This window comes from Caretta caretta, chromosome 3 (genome assembly GCF_965140235.1).
Source record: "Caretta caretta isolate rCarCar2 chromosome 3, rCarCar1.hap1, whole genome shotgun sequence".
Taxonomy (NCBI): domain Eukaryota; kingdom Metazoa; phylum Chordata; order Testudines; family Cheloniidae; genus Caretta; species Caretta caretta.
Genome location: NC_134208.1, coordinates 157,196,339 through 157,220,086, shown reverse-complemented (window position 1 = coordinate 157,220,086; position 23,748 = coordinate 157,196,339). Strand labels below are relative to the sequence as shown.

Genomic DNA, 23,748 nt, shown 5'->3' with positions numbered 1-23,748 from the left:
GACTACAGGGTAAGAAGTTGCAAGTTGTGTCTTGCCTGTTACAGGTCCACCCTACTAAGAAAGGGAAAGTTTCAAATTTCTCCCAAGTTCTAGAAACCAACCACACACAAACCCCACAGAAGCAAAACTGGGAATATACGTAAAACGAATACCCTTTGCAGAACTTTGAGGAAGTAACAGGCAAGTGGGACAAGGTGGAAAGAGGCACCTTAATGAAAGAAAAATGTTGCTCTTTTGCTTCTGGTAGTTTTCACTTTTGTGTAATTATTTCAGCCAATACACTTCATACATTTAATATCCTGCTACTACCACCACTAAATTAACTCATACAAAACTACAATTTATGAAATTATTATATTGGTTGGTAACAGAGTCTTGAAACTAGCTTGTCTGGTCTGAGTTATTCAGAACAAGATTTCTCACAGCTACAGAGCCTGAGGAAAACGAGAGGCAAAGAAAGTGCTCACTTGGAGACCTGCTGGTAGTGTGCTGACAACAACCCACTAGGAGAGACGTATCTCTGGTCCCACCTGCTGCTGGAAAGAGACGGGAGAAAACTTGCCACTAAACCTTCCCCACCATTTCCTCCAGGCAGCTTAGGCCCTAGAAGTTATGTGGATGGTACTAGCTGCGCCTGAAACTCAAAACATCCTGCAGATCTGGGAGGGTTTTAGAGCTCTGCCTGGAGTTTAAAAGTACAGAGTTTACAGGGGAGACAGGAAACTAACAGTAAGGTTACAGTAAAAAAAGTAAGGTGAAAATGTGCCATCTTGGTTTTCTTGTCTCCGTCACATGAAGGCAAACGGGCCCACATTGCACCATTGGAAGAACACGTACATCATGTATTTTGGGGTGAAATAGGATGGGCAGATCTATGGGAGGAATTCATTAATGTGTCAACTGATAACTGCTGCTTATAAGTGGTATTTAAAAATAAACAAGTAGGAAGCACCTTCTCATCTGCAGTTTGAGGTGAGGCATGCTGTTCAGTCACCTGTAAAGCTCAGCTCAACATACTGTCTAATAGGCAGTAATTAAATTTTTCTTGTATGGACTGTGTTTTTGGTTGTCTGGGACTCCTGGCCATCAGGAATTTTGCTAGTCTGAAAGAAATCAATGTTTATTTTTACTGGAAAGCAAAAGCTTGCCCTTGGGTTTGTAAGTTCACAGGAAAGATAAACGGGAAAATATGGAACACAAATAAACAGGGAAGTTAGTCCAAACCAAATAATGCAATTCCATTTCTTTGCCAAAACAAATACTAGGACTGTAATACCTGACATTTCTGATAACTAATGTTAACTCACAGATGTACTCAAAAGCATTCACTAACATAGATTATATAACTCTCGCTAAAGCTTGCTATGTGGTTAGCATTGTAGAAACATGCAGCAGCTGGGCACAATGACCTTTTCAATCAACCTTTTTTTGTGACTCAAAAGATAGACACTGGTTTCAATTCCAGGGTAATTCTGATTAAAGACATTTAACCTTTGTTTTTTGCTAGAGTAAGTAGCACACATATGCTCACAGTCTATTTTTCACACCTATCTTGGTTTTATTGTGGCTTGACTACATACTGTAGTCCATCACATGATCATACATGCAAGGGAGAGGAAATGCTACTATTGAATTGGAGAAATATATTGCATATAGGCAGTAATTTGCTCTGGGGACTTGGGGTGAGGATAAAACAACTTTAGCATACATAACTCTCCAGTAGTCACACAACATTATTACATTAACAATTCTATAGTTACGACTGAGGAAACATTTTAATTTCAAAGCCCCCTTTCCCCCCAAAAAACATTATTTTCAATGGGTGGAGGGAGACAGGGACAAAACATACTTCAGGATGAAATTTCTCATGTTTGTTCTTAATCCAAACATTTCATTTTTTGTGGGGGGGGGGGGAGGTGGGAGGAGAGAAGGGAGCACAGAGAGGGAGAAGTTTGGTAAAAAACAGCCAGTCATTCTTTGAAGTTCACTGAACATTTTTAAGACAGTGTCTCAAAAACAGATTTTTTAAAAAATTTTAAATGCCAAAGCCTCCCCTATTGCAACATTTATTGTTGATATTTAACCAGAAAATATGGCAGGAAATTCAAAGTTGTGGTTTTCCTATAGGAATTACTATAACATGATACACCACCTTAAATTTTAAAATGTGATACACAAAATAGTATATATCTTCCTAAATCCTCTCTATTCTGCCTATTCTCTGGCACTGTTAACATTAACCCTCAAACCCACATCCAGGGTATCATCTGACTTGACTCTCTTCAGCAAGCCAGAGATCCAAGTTTTGCTCAAGTCCTGGCATCTCTTTTCTCCATATTTTTCTAAAGCAAAACTGAATCCTGTCCCTATAGCTAGAATTCTTGTCCAAGACCTCAGAATCTCACATCTTGGTTACTGCCAACCTCTCTGGCCTCTCCAACCCCCAGATTAGTGCAGACTGGAGGAGGGGGCAAACACAGCCACTAAGTTCATTTTCCTGGTCTGTCACCCCCACACCTTTCTCCAGAATCTGTTTTCCACCACACCAAATACAAGTTAAGCTCACATTTAAGGCTCTTCACAACTCTGCCTCATCCAAACTATTTGCTTTTTTCTAATCATACTTCACACCTTCCTCCTCCATTCTGTCAATTATGCCAATCTTGAACTGGCTGTCCAATTCGCTCTTGCATGTCTCCATACTTTCTTCCAAGCTGTCCCTTACACATTGAAAGTCTTCACAGAATGAACCCATACAGCCACTACACTCTCTTCTTTCAAACCCCTCAAAAGCCATGAGGTCAATAAGAAACCCAGCAAACCAGCAGGCACTCAGTTTTGGGCCGCTGGGATATCGGATACTAAATTCAAAAACGTTTCCCCCATAAATCAGTGATTCTGACTTACCAAGTTGTGCAGAGAACTAACATATGTAGCTGTGGGATCTTATCACTGTCAGCCATTCTCTCTCTTCCTTTCCCTTCTATTGTTTGTCAGACACACTTGTTGATTCTTGTTTCAAATCAGAAACGCTTTAGGGCAGTAAGTATAAGTTTGTTCAAGACTAGCCCAATGGAGCCTGATTCTAATCCGTGCCTCTGATGTACCACCACCACATAGGCACAAAGATCGGTAGAAGTCACTTGCACATGCCTGATTTCTGTGTACACAAAATATTGATTATAGCAGTGGTTCATTAACAGTTATGTAATTTGTTTCATTGTACTGACGGTTATAAATGGGGCACAACTGTGGATCTCCTTGATTTAAAAGTAACTCTCAGCAGCATTTATACTTCCCATTTACAAGCTCTGCCAAAGAGAAGAATGTTACAGTGAAAAAATGTTATCATGTGGTTTTTGAGATGGGAACACAGAGTTGCACTGTATTTAATTCTGATTTGTACAAGTTCTGGTTAGTAAAGGAACGTTATAAATAGATTTGAAAAGCCACTTCAATTGAGATATTTAACTGTTTCCTCTAGTTAGTGTCAGCTCTAAGTACCATAATCAAATCACATTTTAAAACATTGCAATTCTTAAATTATTTTTCTAATTTGACGCATGTAAAACATTAATTAAGAAATTCTTCTTGTACCAGTCTTTGTGATACAGAGTATCCTCTCATGGTAATGTTTTTACCATGTTCATCTCTAATGCTTAGTTAATAGGTATATAATGAATTGAACAGTTGTCATTTGACTTGGTCCATTCCTTTAATGAATTATCACTCAGCAATTAGTTGAGAGAGGAAATGCATGACTCAGGAGTGTTCATATCACTTCCAGTTGCCTAGTGGTACAGTAGATACTCAATCTCATAATAGTTGTGTTTCTGAACACCAGCACAATCTTGCTACACATTGCCTGGCCCTTTTCACCAGAGTTGAATGTAAAATGCTATTTTCACCCTTGTTTCCAATATATATATTTAAAATTACCTTGACAGCATTATCTTGAGAGTTGCATTTTACACACATGTGCACACACATACAGTAAATTTTGGGTTTTTTAAACTAGAAACGAAGTAACTCCTGTGTTTTCCCACTCTACATAAAAATTCTATTCCTTACAGGCATATTCCTCTGCAATAGAGAAATTAAAAATAAGTGAGGATTGGTTTGTTTAGTGAATCCACAAAAATGGGTTTAAAAAAAAAAATCAGAGAAGAGTCCATGACCCTGCACCCTGAATCACCCCCTTCAATTGCTCCTCAGATATTACTGGAGTCATGGGTCTATATTTACTTCCACAGCCCTTTTATGAGGAAAGGGGGAGAAAGGGTTTCTGTGGAGAAGGGATGACTAATGGGTGGGAGATGAGGATACAATTTACAAGCAATCTATGTCCTGTGACTGCACCTTGGTCCCATAGAGCAGGCATTGAGTCCTTTCTTTCCATTCTGCAAGACCAATCATCATCGTGTTCAGGCCACTACAGAACCACCATACTTAGGAACAGGGAGCTAACAGGTCCCTTACTCCGATTATGTAACTGAGCCAAAGGTTTGGTCAATGAAGTGGAAGCATAGTCAAGAGGTAAAGGAAAGGGAGTCTGGGGAAAAAAATTAGTCTTAGTTCTGCTAGATTTGCTGTGTTACCTTGAGCAAATCATTTGACCTTCCCATACATGAGTTTACACATCTTTAAAATGGTGTGTGTGTGTGTGTGTGTATATCTATCTATCTGTAGATAGACACACACACACACACATCTCACTGGGGTGTTTGGAAACATGGAGTCCTTAATGTTTGTAAAATGCTTTGAGATCTTTGTATGGAAGACCATTTTAGAAGTCAACATAGTAGTACCTGAGTGCTGAATATAGCAATTAGGATTTGCAAATAACTGCCCATAGTGGACACTACTCCTCATTTCTCTTAAATTCATCAATGATGTTTGCAGCACCATCCTCTTTCCTATCATCTGTGAATTTAATCAATGTACTATTTAATCTTTTCTACCTCATTAACAAAGACAAACTGAAACAAGGCCCAATACGCATCCAGGCAGCTGCGACTGGATACCTCGTTTCACTCACTGACATATACTTGGATTATGGTCCTTCAGCCACTTTTCAATTCATATAACTGTGCTCAGATTAAAGCCAATTTTAATTTATTTTTTCGATTAAGGCTTGAGATACTGTACCAAATGCTCCCCTAAAATCCAGGTATCATTGCAGTCCCTTCATCCACTATTATAACCCTATGAAAATCACTGATGGTTAAAATACACATTCTGCTTCCAGCAGAACCTCACTGATTCATATTTGTGAAAGGGAGACGCATTCTGAACGTCAGAAGTTTTGAGAACTGGCAAGTTAAGTGATTAAAAAAAGACAGACAATACTTGAAATCATTCTTTGTCCATCTGTTTGATATTACAGTTTACTGCCAATTATTTACAACACTTTACTAAGTAGTAAGTGAATTTTAGTATGCATTCTGCAGTATATTTTGAGAAAGTAATCAAGTTTTAGTAATACGAGACGCCCACCCTGCACTTTATCATTGAATCTGCTATTAAATCTTTGCTAAAAAGCGAGGTGAGAACAGAGGTTTGTATATGCACATTCAGACTAGAGTTAGGGAAATTCTATTTGATTTTAATATGCAAGAAACTGCCAGTGCTGTTAGAAACCCTCCTAGAGAACTGCGATTGCAAAACGTGCCAGAGTAGTTTTTGATGATGTCATCTGAGACATGGGTTCTCAACCTTTTTTTTTTTTTTTTCCCCCCTGAGCCCCCCTGCACAACATTCTGTAAAAAAGCTCCACGGGCCACCTGTGCCACAACAACTGGTTTTCTGCGTATAAAAGCCGGGACCGGCATTAGTGGGTAGCAAGCAGGGCCCCATGCCACAGGGGCCCCCGTGAAGCTAAGTTCGGCTTCGGCCTCAGGTATTGGTGCTTAGAGCCCCGGACTTCAGCCCTGTGTGGTGTGGCTTCAGCTTTCTGCCCTGGGCCCCAGTGAGTCTAACACTGGCCGTGCTTGGCGACCCCCTGAAATCTGCTCACGGCCCCCCCAGGAGGCCCCGGACCTCTGGTTGAGAACCACTGATATAAGAAACTGCAGCAACAGCTGAACAACAGAGTGAATAGTGATTCCTGGGGACCATGCCTTTGGCAAGTAGTAGAGAAATGCTGCAGTAATATTTCTGAAATTGAGATTTCTGAAATTTAATATAGCATTTTGGAAACTTTATTGCATGCATTATTAAACCAGAGATATAGTCTCCGGGAACAAAAAGACAATTCATTAAAAAAGAAACAACTCGCATATAATCAATTCAAAGGTTTTTTTGTATATTAAAGTACTGTAAATTAATAATTTGTAAACATCTATAAAAAGTGACCCAAAAACTCCTAATGAGGCATCATCTACCAGCAAAGTAAGTATATAAATTTCTTAAATAGAAAGTCCTTATATGTGCAGTATGCAGTCGTTAAATCATGTTGCAGATATTTTAACTCTGCTCACCTCCAAACATACATTCCTCTGCATATTAAGCCTCCAAATACAAATAAAACCCCAAGCACAAAGAGTGCATTAGCTAAAGATGGGGACTAGGAATCAGCACTCCTGGGTTCAAGCCTTAGGTCTGCCCCTAATTTATCAGATTTGGGTAATATTCTTAACCTCTCAAATTTATTTTCCCACTCTAAAATTGGGATGGTACTTAGCACCAGGATGTTGCGAGGCTTAATGTTTATGAAGTACTCAGAGATACTCAGATGAATGTGTTACACATAACCCCATGCTGTACACAATTCTGAATGAAATACTTAAAGTATTGATCACCATGTAGCTGCCTAAGAATGAAAACAATTGCCTTTTGTAAATGTATCAAATGCTCTGTATTTGTTTATTTTTAATCAAGTACAATTAGTTCATGTAAAGGTATTCATCTGAAAAGATTAAACTGAAAGGTACTAGGAGAGAAGAATTTATTTTAATTTCAGAATTCTAAATAATTTCTGGCTTGAAATATTATACTTTGACGACTAACAAACGGGGGCAATGACATCTGCAAGGCACTGATGAGGCATTGCATGGATTTCTAAATGGTCTTTCCTTGTGACCTTTAAAAGATTTGGTTAAATGCTAAAGGCTTACAAAATGGGCAAAGGCTTTTTAAAACAGAACTGCAGAAGACTTTTCTTCAGCTATTAGTACCAATTAAAAGCCTTTCATATCACATGGTAGGGCCATGGGGGTAAAATATGAGATTTTCTACACTGCCTGGCTGAATGTATAATTACACTCCTTGGCCACAATTTCCTACTGATATTTATCACAAGACCTACTGAATATACATTTGCAGTCCTGACATGGATTTAAAAATCTGCACTGAAAAGCAAAGCACAGGATTGACATGAAGCATAAACTGCTCCCACTGATGTCTAACAATCCCTACTCTTCTGTATTTAACCATCACCAGCTTTTGCTGCTGCACTGTGTTTCAGTCAAGTTCCTATAGAAAGTCTCCATGTGCATATCTTTGCTGGATTCATGGACCTCACTTTTCATTCACTCCTTCCCAGATTCTGCACAGCATTTTCTTGCATGCTAATTTAAAGCATCTCACAGCAAGTAGCAAGTACAGCTCCAACCAGCCGAACTGTTGTAAATGAACTCCATTGTGCCACAAAACTAATACCCTACTATTAGCACTGCCTTTTTAGCCGTGCATTCGATTTACTAGTCGGTCTCTAAACACAGGGCCAGAAGTATATCCCTTCTATTTTGGGGTCTATTCATTAGCTTATATTCTAATAATTCATCAAGCCTACTTTGAAGATACTCCATGTGGCTCTTCTCTAGATTAATGTACACAAAGAACATTAGTTCTTCTGCAGCTCACGTCAGGAAATTTCTTGGTATAACAGAGTAAGAAGAAAGTTAAGATTTTGCTTTAAGAACAAGAGTTTGATTAAGCTGGGGTATGTATTGCTCTGTTATCTGTTTTAGATGAAAGTGAATACCTTATTGAGTGCTGAGTGTTACTGACCTCCACAACTGTAGGCAACGTGAAGGTGGCAAAGGGTGTCTGAGACTTAATTTCTCATTTCCCGACTTTTAAGGTTTTGGTTGCGTGGAGTGCATCCTGCTGTATCCTGAACTCATTAAACACACAGTTTTTGCTGTATGAATTTCCTTTCCATATATCTTACAAAATATGCAACAGTAACTAGTTACGTGTAAAATGGGCAGGAATGAGGGAGAATTCTCACAGGCTAACAAAGGAGAGGAGGCAACTATTTTGAAAGAGGTGCAGTGCCTGTCCTGCTTTGAACAAACCAACCCGCTTTACGCACAGAATTGTCCAAACTTCCCTTTTCCAAGAGTTTGGCTTTAAACTTAAAATTGCACACTTGGCCGTTCCTCAGCTTTCCCTGCAGAACCTCCTCTATGTCAGCTATTAGTTCTCTCTGCCCCCTTAGATAAGGATTGGAAGGAACAAAATCCACTTGCTTGCATGTGTCAGCAGTAAGTATTCGTGACACTGTATCTCAAAATAGCACCCTGGAAACCCTATATTCACCCCTGTGATATGATTATATGTTTTGTACAGTGCATGCCTTGTGAGGTATCATTTAAGAAGTCTTGATCTGTTGAACATTAATATCCTGTTGAATTGTACATACTATCATTGTATGTGAGGTTATGAAATATTGCTATATGTTTGTTTCTGAAATATGTGGTAAGTGGAAAACGCCCACAGCTAGCCTTTCATTGGCAACAAAAGGGCGACTAACACTGACAAGACAGATATACATCAGGACCAGCCAGACGTGTTGATGGCTCATCAAGAAGAATCTACTCTCCCAGAGATTCCACAGAGAAGGCACTACACAATGGGGGCTACCTAACCCCCACATCACAACAAGGATCTTTCTAGCACCTGCAGAGAAAGTGTAAATGAGGGTCAATTATATCACCACTTGGTCTCTCTCCTCCCCCATCTCAACACCTGGAAGATTGCCTGGAAGACAAGATCTCGAACTGGGGAGACTGGTCCCGGGCTGAGAAGGGAATTCAGCCTGCATTTTAAGAACTGTAAACTGCCCGGAACATCCAGTCGGGTGAGAAAAGCTGTTTGATTCAAATCTTGCTTGGTCTGTGAAAGTTTAGACTGCATTTCTATTTTTATTTCTTATGTAACCAACTTTGACCTCTATGTCTAACACTTAAAATCTATCCTTCTGTAGTTAATAAACTTATTGTAATGTTTTATCCTTACCACTAAGTTTGTCTAGAGAGCGTTTGGGGAATCTGCTCAGATTACGAAGGCCGGTGCATGTCCACTTTCCTTTGACAAAGTGGCAAACTAATTAATGAGCTTGCACTGTTCAAGAGAAGGTCTTGAGCAGTGCAAGATGGTACATCACAGGGATGCAAGGGGGGCGGGGGCTTGGGAACTTGGCTGGAGTCTCTCCGTGTATAATTCATGAGTGGCTTAGAAAGCATTCATGCAAGTTAGGTAGATGTGTGCCTCCACATGTTGATGGCTGACTGATCACAGCATCTAGAGGGGTTTGCCGCTTATCACTAGCACAGCATTATGAGAGCACGCCCAGGACGAAGAGTTTAAGGGGACTCAGAGGTCCCACAGTTTCAGGTTCTACCCCAGGGGTATGTCACAATATTCTGCATCTTTTTTGAAGTGTTCAAGCATTTGAATTTAGGCTGGCTCAGCATGGGAGCCTTGTAATCCTATGCAGAGTCTTTTAACCTTCTATTCTGCTACAGTGTTATATTAAAGTCAGATCATGCACTGAATTAAGACCATCACAACTATGTTGTAAGGTAAGGATGCAGTCTAACTGAAATCTCCTGCTTTGATCAATATGGTGTTAGCTCCATGTCATTTAAAAATAAATTACTGTTCCTGAAATTATAACGGACATACACAAGAGACTGCTATGTGTTTTGGAAGGTACATTTAGATGTGTGGAATTATTGTACACTGAAGACTGGACGGAAAAGCTACCTTCAGAGCCTCCTAATAACCTCTTAGCCTTTTTGTTCACTGACAAACATGACTGGAAGGCATGGATAACCTCCAATCTCAGGATCTGTTCTTCAAATGTATGTTTAGAGAATTCTAATTCTGTCAAACCCTGAATGTTATAAAAATATACAGTACTTAACTGGGAGAATATCCTTTGGATCCGCATGCCTACTGTACACATGGACCATGTCCTAAAATTCCTTTGGAAAATATCATAGAAGCAAACAAACAAGTACAGCTGTCACTTGAAGATAAAAATATGCCCATTCTAATTTACTTCCAAATCATTTTTCAAATTATGAAAAAAATTCAAAATCTTTTGTAATGCAATACAAGAGTACAAGATGCATCTACTATATCCTGACTTATTGTAACTTAAAAGAATAAACAACTATTTACTCTACCACAGAATTTATATATATTGGTCGAAAACATCGCTTATACAGTCACAATTTTATTTAAACCGTGTTTTTTTTTTAAGTAATTTTGGTGTGGCACAATATGAGAGCTCCCCCTACTGCTCAGCAAATCACTCACTATTCCCAGAATTATATGCACTACTGCCAAAAATTATCTGTTCAAGTACATGGACTGATAAAAGGGAATCACAAATTAGGTTACTCTTTGGACTTCAGAAAGCTGATACATATCCTGTACAAAGTAATTTTGTGAGAGATGTCAAACAAATCTAAAAAAAATTAATAAAATGCAAAAAGACATGTTTAGTTCAGATAAATCTGCATATTTATTCTGAAACGACTTGCATGAAAAATTATTTCAAATCAGCCAAAAAAATTATCTGTTCAGTATCTTCAGCCCAAACCAGTTTCTGGCCTACGTCACTGTAACAATTTCAAACAAAAGGACAAAACTAAGCTATTTAATATACTGTACAGTGTATTTCTGTCACCTGAATTTAAAACTACAGCTATTACAAAGAACACTGTTTTCTGACCTGTCCACAGGAAGCTTTAAAAACAAAAAAACCACACACAACAACACCACCACCACCACCACAACAACACACACACTCACTCTTTTGGTAGCACATGCTAGTTAATGAAACAAGAAGCCTGACAAGTGCAGCTGTACAGAGTGGGAAAACGCTGATCTTAAATTTGAAGTAGAAGCTGAAGAGGAGGTTAGGGTGGTATTAGAAAAGCAAAATATTGTATTTTATTACTAATTCTCTTTTATCCATTAAAACTGTAGATGACCTACCAAATCCTGGAACGCTTTTGAGACTGGATTTGAGACAGATTTTTTCTAGTCTGAGGTAGCTGTATCGCAGCAGGCAATTCCATAGGAACATCCAGTCCATTCGTGTCCGGTGGTTCATGATGATGACACTTCTTTCTCCGGGGATGAACCCATCACCTGTTATAACCACCTTTGCGCCAAACACCATCTCCAGCAAAGCCTAGAAGAAAGATTTTGATATTATGACTTTCCACTCGAGGCGGAGGGAGGAAGGGAAGCAAGTCTGTTAGTCTATTAACAACAGATATAAATTTTCATTGACTAATTTCTTAACACACAACTTCATTAGAAAACAGTGAACTTCTCTCAACTGTTTTCTTATTGAAGGTCAGTCAATTTTTACACAATAGCTCTCTGCTATTGTCCCTAATTAAAGAGGTGGAATCGATAATCAGAACTTCTCAAATAGCCACTTTTTGCTGATCTGGATATCATATACAAATACCTTTTTTGCCTAAAAATAATCTTTTTTAAAATGAGTTGTGAACCCAATAGTGTATTGCACTGGTATGTGGGAATCAAAATGCAGCTTTTAATATGATCCAGCAGGGTCTGGAGCATTGCAGGGCAAAAATTCCCTAGCAGAAAAGGGAAAGTGCCTCATGTATCATGTGAGTGACTGAACGGTCAATACTAGCATGGCATTGAAGAGCTCTAGAACGTACCAAGTCATGCCCTCAGCCAGAAGGGTCAACACGACAGCATGCTTCACTCTCATCCCCAAGAATGGCTAGAAGTGAAGACAGAAAATGAGTCTGAAAATGGGAAATCCCAGACAAACTTGAACACACTGTGATGGACTGATTTATGTCAGTTTCAAATTGTAACAATTACAACAGCCTGGTGACCATCCATTCGGGTGACTCAGCCACTTCTATTGCACAATAAAAGAAAGCCTTTTTTTAAAGAATAACCTACCACACACCTAATTACAGTGAAAAGAGCAATTTGTGAAAAAGTAAAACAACCAAAGTGGAAAAGTGCTTTCAAGCTCATATGTCCTTGATACAAAATGGAAAACTTCGGACTCAAAAAAAAAGAGGCGAGAATGCAAGATTGGGAGTCTGGAGATTCCGGTTTCTGTCTGTGACTCTGCCACTGGCGTGCTATGAGTCCTTAGACAATTTAGCTCCTGTGTCTCAGCATGCCTCATTTGTAACACTGGTACAATGCTTATATTTGCAAATAGCTTGAGATCCCTGGATGAAAAGCACTATATAATAAGTCCCAAATAGTAATGACAAGTGACTCAACCAACTATAGTACAGGCAACTTGTTGGTGTTAAAGGATAGTAATGAACAATTGTAAAAGTAGAGCAAGTTACGTGCCTCAGAGTGGAAAACAGTTAAGATGTATTGATTGCAGTGTGTGATCTTTCTCATCGCTAAAACTAATTTAATTTTCTGTTGGATGGGTTTGATAAACATATTAGATGTTGACCAAATTGATGAAAGTGTGTACATATATCACTTAAACAATAAGAGAGCTGTGTGCTCTCTGCCAGATGTTATCAGTCTTGAGGAAACCCTGAAGCAGGAGAAAGTCCCTGGGAAGTGGGGAAGAAGGGGCTTAATATAGGCTTAGGGGAGTTAATCAACAAGAAAAAGCAGTCAGTTTGACAAAAATTGTTATCCGCTTTTTCAGCTCCTTTAGGGTTCTGAAGCACAGATTGTGTTTATACATATTTTAAATTAAAAATTCATTTCTCAAAACAAGAAGAAAATTTTGGAAACCCAAGCTATTTTGTGGGTTTGTGAAAATGTTTGGGAAGGTAACACAGAAAAGGAAATTTAGCCAGTCTGCTACCATGCAATAATGTATCTGAAGGAGTCAAACAGATTATTCCCGCATCCAAAGTAATGGTCAAATTATGATGAATATTCCCTACATAGTAATATTTCCCTAAGGAAATAAGTGCCACACCATGAATTGCTTATAACTCTGAAATACTTATTAATTACTTTAAATTCTATTTTTACAGAATTAGATGAAAACACTAATTATTGGATCATTTTAAAAATAAATCATCTGAACTTCCTGCAATTAAAGTCTATGAGAAACACTAATAGTTCTCTATATCTTATTAATGAGACATTAGCAGCTTTCATTCTAAGCATTTTAAAAACATTCTAAGCAAATTACAATATTGGCCACACACTGTTCTAATAACAATTCTATTTATGAGATTCTTCTCAGACTAAAGCAGCTCTGCCACATCTGAAGAGATGTAGGATAAAATTTTCAGAAGTGCCTACGTGACTTAGAAGCCTAAGTATCATTTTAATAAGTGATTAGAAACTTAAGAACCTAAGTAGAGCTGGTTGGAACATTTTCAACTAAATGGAATTTTGCCAAAAGGACAGGTTTCTACCTTGTGTAGTCACTGGAATTCTTCGAGATGTGTCCCCTTATGGGCATGCCACTTGAGGTGTACACATACTGCATGCGCCTTCAATAAGAGATTTTCAGTAGCAGTGGTCATTTGGCTCGTGCAAACATCCTACACATTCTCCTGTCCTGTACCGAGGATATACAGGGCCACGCAGATTAAATGCCCTCAGTTCCTTCTGCACTGCAAAGCCCCAAGATGAGAATCCAAAGCAGAGGAGAAAGAGGGTGGGTAGTGGAACACCTGTAGGGACACACAGGTTGGAGAACTTCAGTTACCGAACAAGCTACGTAACCTCTTTTTCTTCAAGTAGTGTCCCTATGGGTGTTCCACTTGAGGTCACTCCCTAGCTGCACCCTTTAAAGGAAGGAGGTTCTTTGGAGCTCGGTCTAAGACTGTCTGTAGGACTATAGAGCCAAAGACAGCATCTGCTTGGGATGCATCAAGCAAGGCATAGTGTGACAAGTATGTGTGAATCAAAGGCCATGTAGCAGTCTTGCAAATTTCTGTAATAGACGCGCCCTCCAGCAGGGCTACAGATGTGGAGTACGATCTTGTAGAATGAACGATGACTTTGGGGGGCAGGATATGTTAGCATCCACACAAGAGGTGAGTATGTAAATAGAAACCCCCACTTAGAAAGCCTCTGGGTAGTCACAGCAACCCCTATAGTTTTGTTCACAACAGAAACAAACAACCCTAGGGAGGATCAAAAAAGTCTAGTCCTGTCCAGATAATTAAACCAATGCTCTCCTGACATAAAAGTTATGAAGGATCACTTCGTGTTTTGACCAGCGAGGCTTGGGGTAGAATACTGGGAGATGAATTGATATGAAAATCCGAAGTAACTCTGGGTTAAAAGTATGGATGTGGTCAAAGAGAAACCATCTTTGAAAAAGACAGCATATAGAGGATCAGTCATGAAGTGTGCCAAAAGTACATGCTGCCACATGCCTGAGAAGTTGCAGACATCATCAGATGTGACAGTGTAAGGAATCTATTGTCTAGCAATAAACTCTGGCTGTGGAGATGTCCAGCATGGCCCCTATAAACTCTAACCTCTGAATCAGTGGGAAGGAGGATTTCATGAAGGTGAGCTGGAAACCAACTGTTTAACAGAATCATAGTACTGAATGCCAGTTTGATGGTGAAGGAACATCCCTTAATAAACCAATCAGCAAGGGAAGGGAAGTCTATTACTCCCCACTTAGAAGTTTTAAAGCCACCACTGCCATGAGTTTTGTGAATACCCTGGGAGTAGTGCCTATCCTGAAGGGAAGGACCTGATATTTGTAATGGTCCTGCCCCACCATGAAGTGCAGAAATTCTTGTGAGAAGGGTGTATTGTGATATGAAAATATGAATCCTGAAGGCTGAGGATCACGAAGCAGTCCCCGGGATCCAGAGATGGGATGATGACTGAGAATGTCGCCATCTTGACTCCAAGGTATTCAGCATCCATAGATCTAGAATTGGTCTCCATCCATTCTTCTTTTTGGGAATTAAGTAGTACTTAGAATAATGCCTTCTCCCCTTGTGTGAAGTGGGAACTGGTTCTACTGCTCCTACACAGAGACGGGACAGAGCCTCTTGCTTTCAGAGAGGTACCTGAAGAGGGATGAGGAAAGAGCCATGGAGTGGAACTGAATGGAGTTTCCCAAAGTTATAACCTCCAAGACCCATCTGTCAGAGGTAATCTGCTCTTCTAAGGCGTGAAAATGGGAGAGACCATTCCCAAAAGGAGGAAAGTTGCCTGGTGTAAGATGGTGCAACAAAGGTCTGAAATCAGCACATTGTGGCCCTTGACCAAGGAGTCAAAAGGAACATTTGGCCGTCATTAGCGGCTGAGTCGAGTTTGCTGTAGCAGTTGAAGATTCTCCCCTTTGAAACGCGTTTTTTTCTTCCCTAGGTGCTCCAAAGTTCTATGGAAAGTGGAGAATTGAGAAGGAGATTATCTTTGCGCCACCTGAGATAGATTAAGCCTCTTTTTGTTTACAGGCTTATATATATATATCTATTTATATATATAAATCCAGCAAACAAAGGATCACCCTGGAGAGCTTCAAAGTATTCACCGAATTATACATGGTGTCACTGACCATGAAAGGAACCACTGAAAGGGACTGACGTCTTGATACCCTGCATAACAGCCATAACAATGGAATAAGCTTTCATATCAGCCACATCCAGAGAAGCCTGCAGGGTTGTTCTAGTCAAGAGCCACCCTTCTGCAATGGAGGCTTGGAACTGTTCTTTGTGCTGTTGTGGTAGATGTTCGATGAAAGAGCTAAACTTAATTAAATTAACGTGACTGTATTTTGCCAGAATCAACAGAAAGTTAGCAATTTGAAATTGTGAAGTAGCAAAAGAGTAACTCTTGCACCCCAATACTCCAGGGATTTGTGGTCCTTGTCATGGGGTGTAGTCTCCAAACAGTATTGCCTCTGACACTCATTTACTGTGTTCACATCTAGAGGATTTGGTTCAGTGTGGGGAAAATAAGAAGTTCAAGCCCTTTATATGGGACATAATACTTTTTGTCTGGTCTTTTTGCCATTGGGTGGTGGTGGGGAGACACAATAGCAGGAGACTGACACATGGACTTGGCAGGTTTTAATAGTGCTTCATTTATACAGAAGGCAACCCATGCTGAAGATGATGTCTGCAAGACATCAAGCCATTTGTGCGATGTTTCCTGCACTTCCTCTAATGGGATCTGAAGGGTGTCTGCTGCCCTCTTCATTGGATCTTGGAAGTATTTTAAATCATCAATGTGATACAGGGGGGACGATAGCCTCATCTAGGGAGAAAGAAGTTCAAAGGAGGTGCAGGTTCCAGGTAGTCAAATGTAGGTAGTCAGCAGAACCCTGAACAAAAATTTGGGAATCTGAAGAACCCTCCTCTTCATAGTGTGGTGGAGGAGGAATCAGCCATCTTTCATAATGTATTGGTACCAGGGAGGTAGGCAATCCCGGTGAAAGGGGGGATACCAGGATAATGCTGATTGTGGTACCAGGAATCTTGACTTCAATAGAAGAGACTCAGGTTCCTCGGAAATAAGCAGGTCCTTTGAGAACCGGAACTCTTGCGGTACTGGGTGAGCCAGCATGGTGACTTGGTAAGTCCCAGCCATAGAAGTGAGAGATACTGAGTGTTTTACTGACTGTTCCGGAACCTGCTGTACCAATAGTCTTGGTACCGACGAGGCTGTGGAAGATGTGGAGCATACTGCCTTCTTAGTACAGTGCTGAGGATCAGTAGACTCTAGTCCAAGTTTCAATGGTACCAATGGCTTCAATACTGAGTGATGGGTACTGTTCAATGGTACCAATGGCTTCAATACTGAGTGATGGGTACATTGGAAGCAGACGAGGACTTAGATACAGAAGATTCCTCAGTACCGAGACTGCTTGAAGCCTTTGTGGAAACTTTGCAGGGCTTAGGCTCCTTGGAGTCATAGACCTTTTCAAATGGCCTCTCTGAGGAGACCTGGCCCCACTCCTCTTGGATGAAGGTCTTCCAGATTTGCTTGCAGGTCTATCCCTTGAAGACCTGGGGGGACAAGTGAGCCATGGAAGTTGATAGGGCACTGCAGTTGCTCAGTGGCCGATGTCTGGGGGCGGGAGGCGCACAAGGCTGGATATGATGCAGGATGAAGACCAAGCTCCATTATATAAGGAGTCAGAGCTTTATTTCTGTCTTTCCTTAAGGGCTCTTTAAGATAGTTCTCAGCAATACTTCTAACTACCACTGCTACTATTTCCAGATACTAAGCTGCCATTCACATTGAAATTTTAATACATAATAGTATTCTAAGTTGAAGGGACATTTTAGGGAAAAAAATCTTAAAAGCAGCTATGTCATAATCAGTATTGGAAACTTTGGAGCTTCTATGGATTTCCAAACACAAAAACACCAACTCTACAATTGAATGGAAATTTGGTACCTAGTTTCTTGAGTTAGCTATTTTAAGAAATCTGGTAGACAAGCACAGGGTCAGACTTCTGACATTATTACTACCAACTGAATTTGAAACATGTCCACAAAAGATTAAAGTGGCCTATACTATTCAACTATTAACGGGAAATGTTTTTGTCCAGCTGTTAATTTTTAATTCCTGATTTTGTAGCATGGTAATAATCCTTGTAATGGTGGGAAGAATAAACAAACTATGAGCTGCACATAAAGTAGCCCAAATACTTCAAGGCAGAGAAAATAGAAACTGATCTGTACTCAATAAAGATATTAATCTTCCTATGGAGGAATGGATGCCTTGGAAGCAACAAAGTGCTGATAGCCATAGTAGCATTTTATTTCAGAAAGATTAAAAGACCTCCTGAGATTCTGTTCATTACCTGAAGGGAAAAAGCCTCTTCACAATTAGGAAACATCAAATGGTGCATTTGCATGTGCAAATGCCCTCAAAAGACAACACAAACTGAGGGAAGGGGCACAAAAAAGCAAAAGAACCACTGTACTGATTAAGCCCAGCCATAGGGACACAGCTAGGTCCTGTCCACAGTAACTTTCAGTACTGTAACAGAGTCAGAGGAAAGTGTGTTGTTAATGGGTCTGCTGACTCTTATAGCTGTAGAGTAACCAAGGAAAAAGTCACTTCTGAGACAAGGTTCCTTTTGCTGACCTGATATTATCTGCCTTTGTAATTTGGCTGGAGGAACTAAAATGCTTGTGTAGATCCTAAAAGGATTAAACTAAGAACAGCTAAGGTCACCAACATGTATCCAAGCATGATTCTTAGGAGCTTGGGGCATGGGAAAGAGACCCTCTCTAGTAAGTTCTGAAGTAAAAAACACCTGTTCACTAGTACTCCAGCCATTCTCACTAAGCAGCATCACTTACTTCCAAGCAGTTAAGTACTATATTATGCTCTGTTCTCTTTGGTTCGCTGAGCTACTCCACCATGTCCCCTCTTACAACCCTGCTTTGGGCCTTGATCAAATCATTCTTTTTCAAAACTCAAAACAGATTTTTTTTTTTAAAAAAGTCACATGATCAGATATCCACTTGCTGTTGTGATTGCAGCTGCACTGCTTTGGGGAGATTGGATGAGGGTTGGGGTAGAGGAAAGAAAGGAAGGAAAAGTAGGAATTAATCACTGAAGGATAAAAGTGCCAAAAAGGAGAGAAGCTTTAACTGAACGGTATTCTCATTGAGAGTAATACTAAAAGTTTGATATGTTGTATGTATGTACGTACAAGAGGGATAGTTCCAATACTACAAGGGAGATACTTTCCATCTTCCCATGGTTCAAAGAGCGAAATCTAGTATAATACAGTGAACTCTGATCCACAGTGAATAATACTGAATAACAGTATAATACAGTGAACTAAGATCCACAAGAATCTTTTATAATGGAAAGTGTTAGGCAACTTAAATACAGGGAAACTAACAGCTCCCCCTATAATTATTACACAGACTTTGCAACTTACCACTGGGAGTGTGAGCCAGGTGGCCACAATGCGGTCCGTGACCCAGCGATACCAGGTCGGGGAGACAAACATCAAAGGTAGAAAAGGACTGAGCATGAAAATGCTCCCAAAAAAACTTGCCAAGAACAGGGCAAGTAAGAAGTATATCCCTTTCCATGACACCATGGCTCTGAAAGACAAAGTGAGCATTCAGTTAGATAAACACTTGTAATTACTTTCTGCCTACAGTACTTAATCTTCAACCATCTCACACCTACAGTTTCAGTTGGATATGGTGCTTTTCATTTTTGTCCTAAAATATTACATAATGTTGTGATGCATTATTAAATAACTGCAATGTTCTACCTCAGATATGGCAACACTTCAGTGGTATTGAGATCAACAAACACAATTTTAAGGTGCTTGGGACAGTAAGAGAGCCATAAAATTATATCAACTTTATCTTCAATTAGTTCCTCCATTTAATACAAAATGCATTGCATTCTGAAGTCTCCTCAATGCTCTTTTTATTAAATAAAATTACAAAGAGGACAGAAAACCAGAAGGATATTTGTCCTGTCAAACACTTTTGATCAATTGCCTCTAACACTGCCAAAATACTAAGCTTATTTGATGGGAGAGGTTAGGACAGGGAGGTTCCTGCAAGGTTTTCCTATTTTCCCCCTTTGTTTTCTCTTCCAAAGTTACAATAACCCCTTTTTCCACCTGCAGAATGAATACATGTGGCTTTCTTCAGAACACATCAACACCCCAAGTAAAGATTAGAGGGATCAGTAAAGAGCAACACAAAGTGTTATTCCCCGTGACACTGTATAGGGACTAAATGAACTTCCTCTGCAACATTCCAAGCCCACTCTGGCCAACGGAGCTTGTGACCCAGTTTGAAGCTCCTTCCACATTTCTACTGTGGTCCTATCTATTATTTTCCAGATTATGCCATCAGATGAAGAGAATCATCATCAAAAGGTTGCAATGACTCACTATAGCTAACTTCTGATCTTTGCATACATAAGAGGGCCTTTGGTTTTATAAATCAGTAGTCTAGACTTAAAATATTCTAGTGTCCATGCTATTTGTTATAAATCTAAACTATATAATGCAGAGAGATTCTTAATGGATTAGTGTAGAACAATCAACGCAAACCCCAAGGGTTTCTGTTGGCTCTGAGCCTTTCCAATTTAGCAGACACCATGCTATGACAAAACAAATCTGGAAATGTTGTCTAAATTAGAATCTAAAAATAGTCTGTTTTCAGCTATTTAGGACCAAATTGTTTGTTTCTGAGATGAACGGTTAAGTAGAAGTCAGATTTCTCAGCCACTTTACTAAATTCCTCTCCAACAGGCAGTTTTAGGAATTATAAAAGAGCTCAGACAGACAATCACTTAGGATAAGGAAAACAGGAAGCTGGACCTTTCAATTTTAAAATGAGCAATGGAAAAGTAAGCCATTAAGCCTTGTACACTGCAATACACATATTTGATGTTAAGCATCTTTTCAAGCCTTATTTATATTCCATAGCAGCAATAATAATCAAACATTAAGGTTGCTCTGTACACAACCTCTAATTAAAGCTTCAGACACCTAGAACTAAACCTAACAAAGACCACAGTACAGTTGTACTGACAAAATTATTAAAGTGCCTATCTTTAATACTTTGATAAAAGAGAATTCATATTAAATGTCCAAGATATAGTGGCACTATTCTGACAGTGACAATACTGAAAGCATACAATAATGAAATGTTACAAGCTGCTACATATATCTAGTTAAGGCTATAAAATTGCATATGTTGCGTTTGAGAAAAAGTAGTGACCATGTAATTAAGTACTGTCATAAAGCATTCACAAAAGAGTGCAGGGTTAAGGTCATGCATGCAAACTTAGCTTCGGTATTTCATGGTGTTGCTCTAAAATTCTACAGAGACCAGGTTTAAGACCTTTTCTTCTGTCACCTTCAATTATTTGAACTGGACCCACAGTTTCACAGAATTTTTTTTCACTCACTCAAGCAGGCGTATTCTGGGGAAATAACTCTGAATTGAGGTTGCCTTCCTGGAGCGTATGCCCAGTCATATAACCAAGATCAATTAAAAAAACAATTTAGGATTAATTCTCAAATTTTAAACTGTTGCTGCTGGTATCACCTGAACAGCACTGTCATGCAAGAGCATCTCCCCATCTACACTGTGTTATGGAGTTTCTCTGTCTTTGAAGAAGCTACACGGGAACAAATTGAAGTAATGGTAGCGGGGGAGATGGGAAAATTAAAGAAGACAAGGGAAGTCAAGGAAGGAAAGAAAAAAAAATACAGGAAGCAAAAAAGGTTAGAGAGAGACACACACAGAGATGAGAAGACAGAAGTAAACATGCTAACTGTAGTTGGACTGGAAGAAGAAAAAGCTTACTGAATGTTAAGAGCCCTGTCCCCTGTATGGCTTAGATTCCCTTAGCAATATGACAATGAAATTAAAGACCTTGAGACAGATCTTCAGCTTTGCTACGTCTCCTGCACACTCTTCCAGTTGCGCAAAGGGTCTTAAAGCTGCCCAGAGCAGACAGATAGGGATTCCCCAAGCACAGAGATATGCCTGTGTGACATGAAGCTGGAATCAACTCAAATTTCCCCCAAATACTTAAGAGGCAGTGGCCACACTACTCTTTCAGTAGAAAGATTGCTTGGGGTGGAAACTACATGTCCCTCTCTCACCAGCTTGTAGAAAAATTCCAAAAATTCAACCATTTAAACTGCAGTTTATTTCCCATTTTCTTTAGTGTTGGAACAGGTAATTCGTTGGCTTACTCCCACCCCTTTCTAAAATTTTAGGAGAAGTCCTGAACTTTTCCATCAAAACATTTTTGGATTATGCAGATACTATTCTTGCCTTCAGGTATACTTTTCTAGATGAAGACTACAGTCAACCACTACCCATTACTGATACTGTTTTAGTGAGGATTTCACTTCTATCTACATCTCAACATTTTCTGCCCTTCAGTATGCTTCATTGTGTTTATACAGACAAAGCACACGCTGATTTTGAAGTCCACTGAAATTGCCTAATTAAAAGGGACAAAAAAGCCTTTTATTTCATTACTTGGATTCTATTTATCTACAATGTGTAAGGCCCCACCAAATTCACGGTCCATTCTGGTCAATTTCATGGTCATAGGATTTTAAAAATCATAAATGTCATGATTTCACGGTGCTGTAATTGTAGGGGTCCGACCCAAAAAGGAGTTTGGGGGGGGGGTCACAAAGTTATTGTGGCGGGGGGGTTGCGGTACTGCTACTCTTACTTCTGCGCTGCTGCTGGCAGCGGCAGTGCATTCAGAGCTAAGCCACTGGAGAGCGGCAGCTGCTGACTAGTAGCCCACATCTGAAGGCAGAGCCGCTGCCAGCAGCAGTGCAGAAGTAAGCGTGACATGGTATTGTATTGCCACCCTTACTTCCTGGGCTGTTGCTGGCGAGGCGCTGCCTTCAGAGCCAGGCTCCCGGCCAACAGCCGCCGCTCTCCAGCCACCCGGGTCTGAAGTCACCTTATAAGTAAGGGTTGCAATACCACAACCCCCCTAAAATAGCTTTGTGATCCCCCTGCAACTCCCTTTTGGGTCAGGACCTCCACTTCGGGAAACGCTGGCCTCCCCCATGGAAGTTCCGTGACTCGATTTTCATGGCTGTGAATTTGGTAGGGCCCTAGTATGTGGCAACAACATTACCAAACACGCTGTACAAAACGAGTATTGCTGCTTCTGCCCCTCACTTCAGCTGCTCCATTCGACGAGCTTGAGTCTACACCCACTGAAATCGATGGGCCTCCAGCAGGATTTGAATATGAATGGAATTTAAGATGATACGTATGTCAAATACTATGTACAATATATTTGCTGTCGTAAATCAGAGGTTTTACTCTTAGAAGTACCAAGGTATGTAGGTGGCAAAAATGTCTTATTTAGTAATTTACAGACTACACAAAAAGTGCCTCTGAAGGACAGTATTCTGCTGAAGCTTCCAAGTCAAGTAAGCATAGAAAGTTTAAAAGAAAAACTCAGACTATTCATGTTATGGTTATACCAATTCCTGCACAAAATATCATTGGAGGTTAAAATTTTGGGAAGGCTTCTCTTTCCAAATTAATTTAATGTATTAGGATGGTTCTTGGCATCTGGCTATAGCCCCACAGACAATATAGTGCAAATGATAGAGGGCAGGTAGAGAACAGAGAATTGTTTATTTTCCAAAGAAGCCTTTTGCTTACATTAGAATCCGAACACAGTTCAGAATGAGCAATCTAGCTCACAGGTTCTGTTACTACTTGCTATTGATGAAAAATAACTATGGAATCTCAGACAGTAAATTCACTTTATTCATGGATAGGACATTGCTCAAAACACCAGGGTTTCTATCTATATTTGCCTGTAGAAAGACCTTGCAGCCATACCACTTTGCTCTTTGATCTTGTCAGATCATATCAATTAAACAGAAATGGGCCCTACAATATTTGGATGGGAAGCCTTCTATATAAATATGGGATTTTCAATATTTCTTCAGACACAGAATATGAATTTCTAAGATGTTATCAAAAAGATAAAAAGGAAAGATGAGACAATGGAAGTGCTATGGTCACTGCATATTTT

At 39.8% G+C, this 23,748-nt stretch overlaps 1 protein-coding gene across 3 annotated transcripts in view; it reads right to left on the bottom strand.

The window, feature by feature from the left end:
• LCLAT1 (lysocardiolipin acyltransferase 1) overlaps positions 1-23,748 on the bottom strand; it is a 205,422-nt gene that overhangs the window by 101,737 nt on the left and 79,937 nt on the right. For 2 of the 3 annotated variants that reach the window (XM_048843402.2, XM_048843401.2), the window contains 2 exons: positions 19,115-19,283; positions 11,236-11,434 (listed from right to left, as the gene is read on the bottom strand). In XM_048843402.2, the coding sequence (XP_048699359.1) occupies positions 11,236-11,434; positions 19,115-19,279 (364 nt within the window). In that variant the 5' untranslated portion in view covers positions 19,280-19,283. Of the gene's footprint in view, positions 1-11,235; positions 11,435-11,939; positions 12,005-19,114; positions 19,284-23,748 lie in introns of those variants that run through there. The other variant, XM_048843403.2, reaches the window with a different exon arrangement.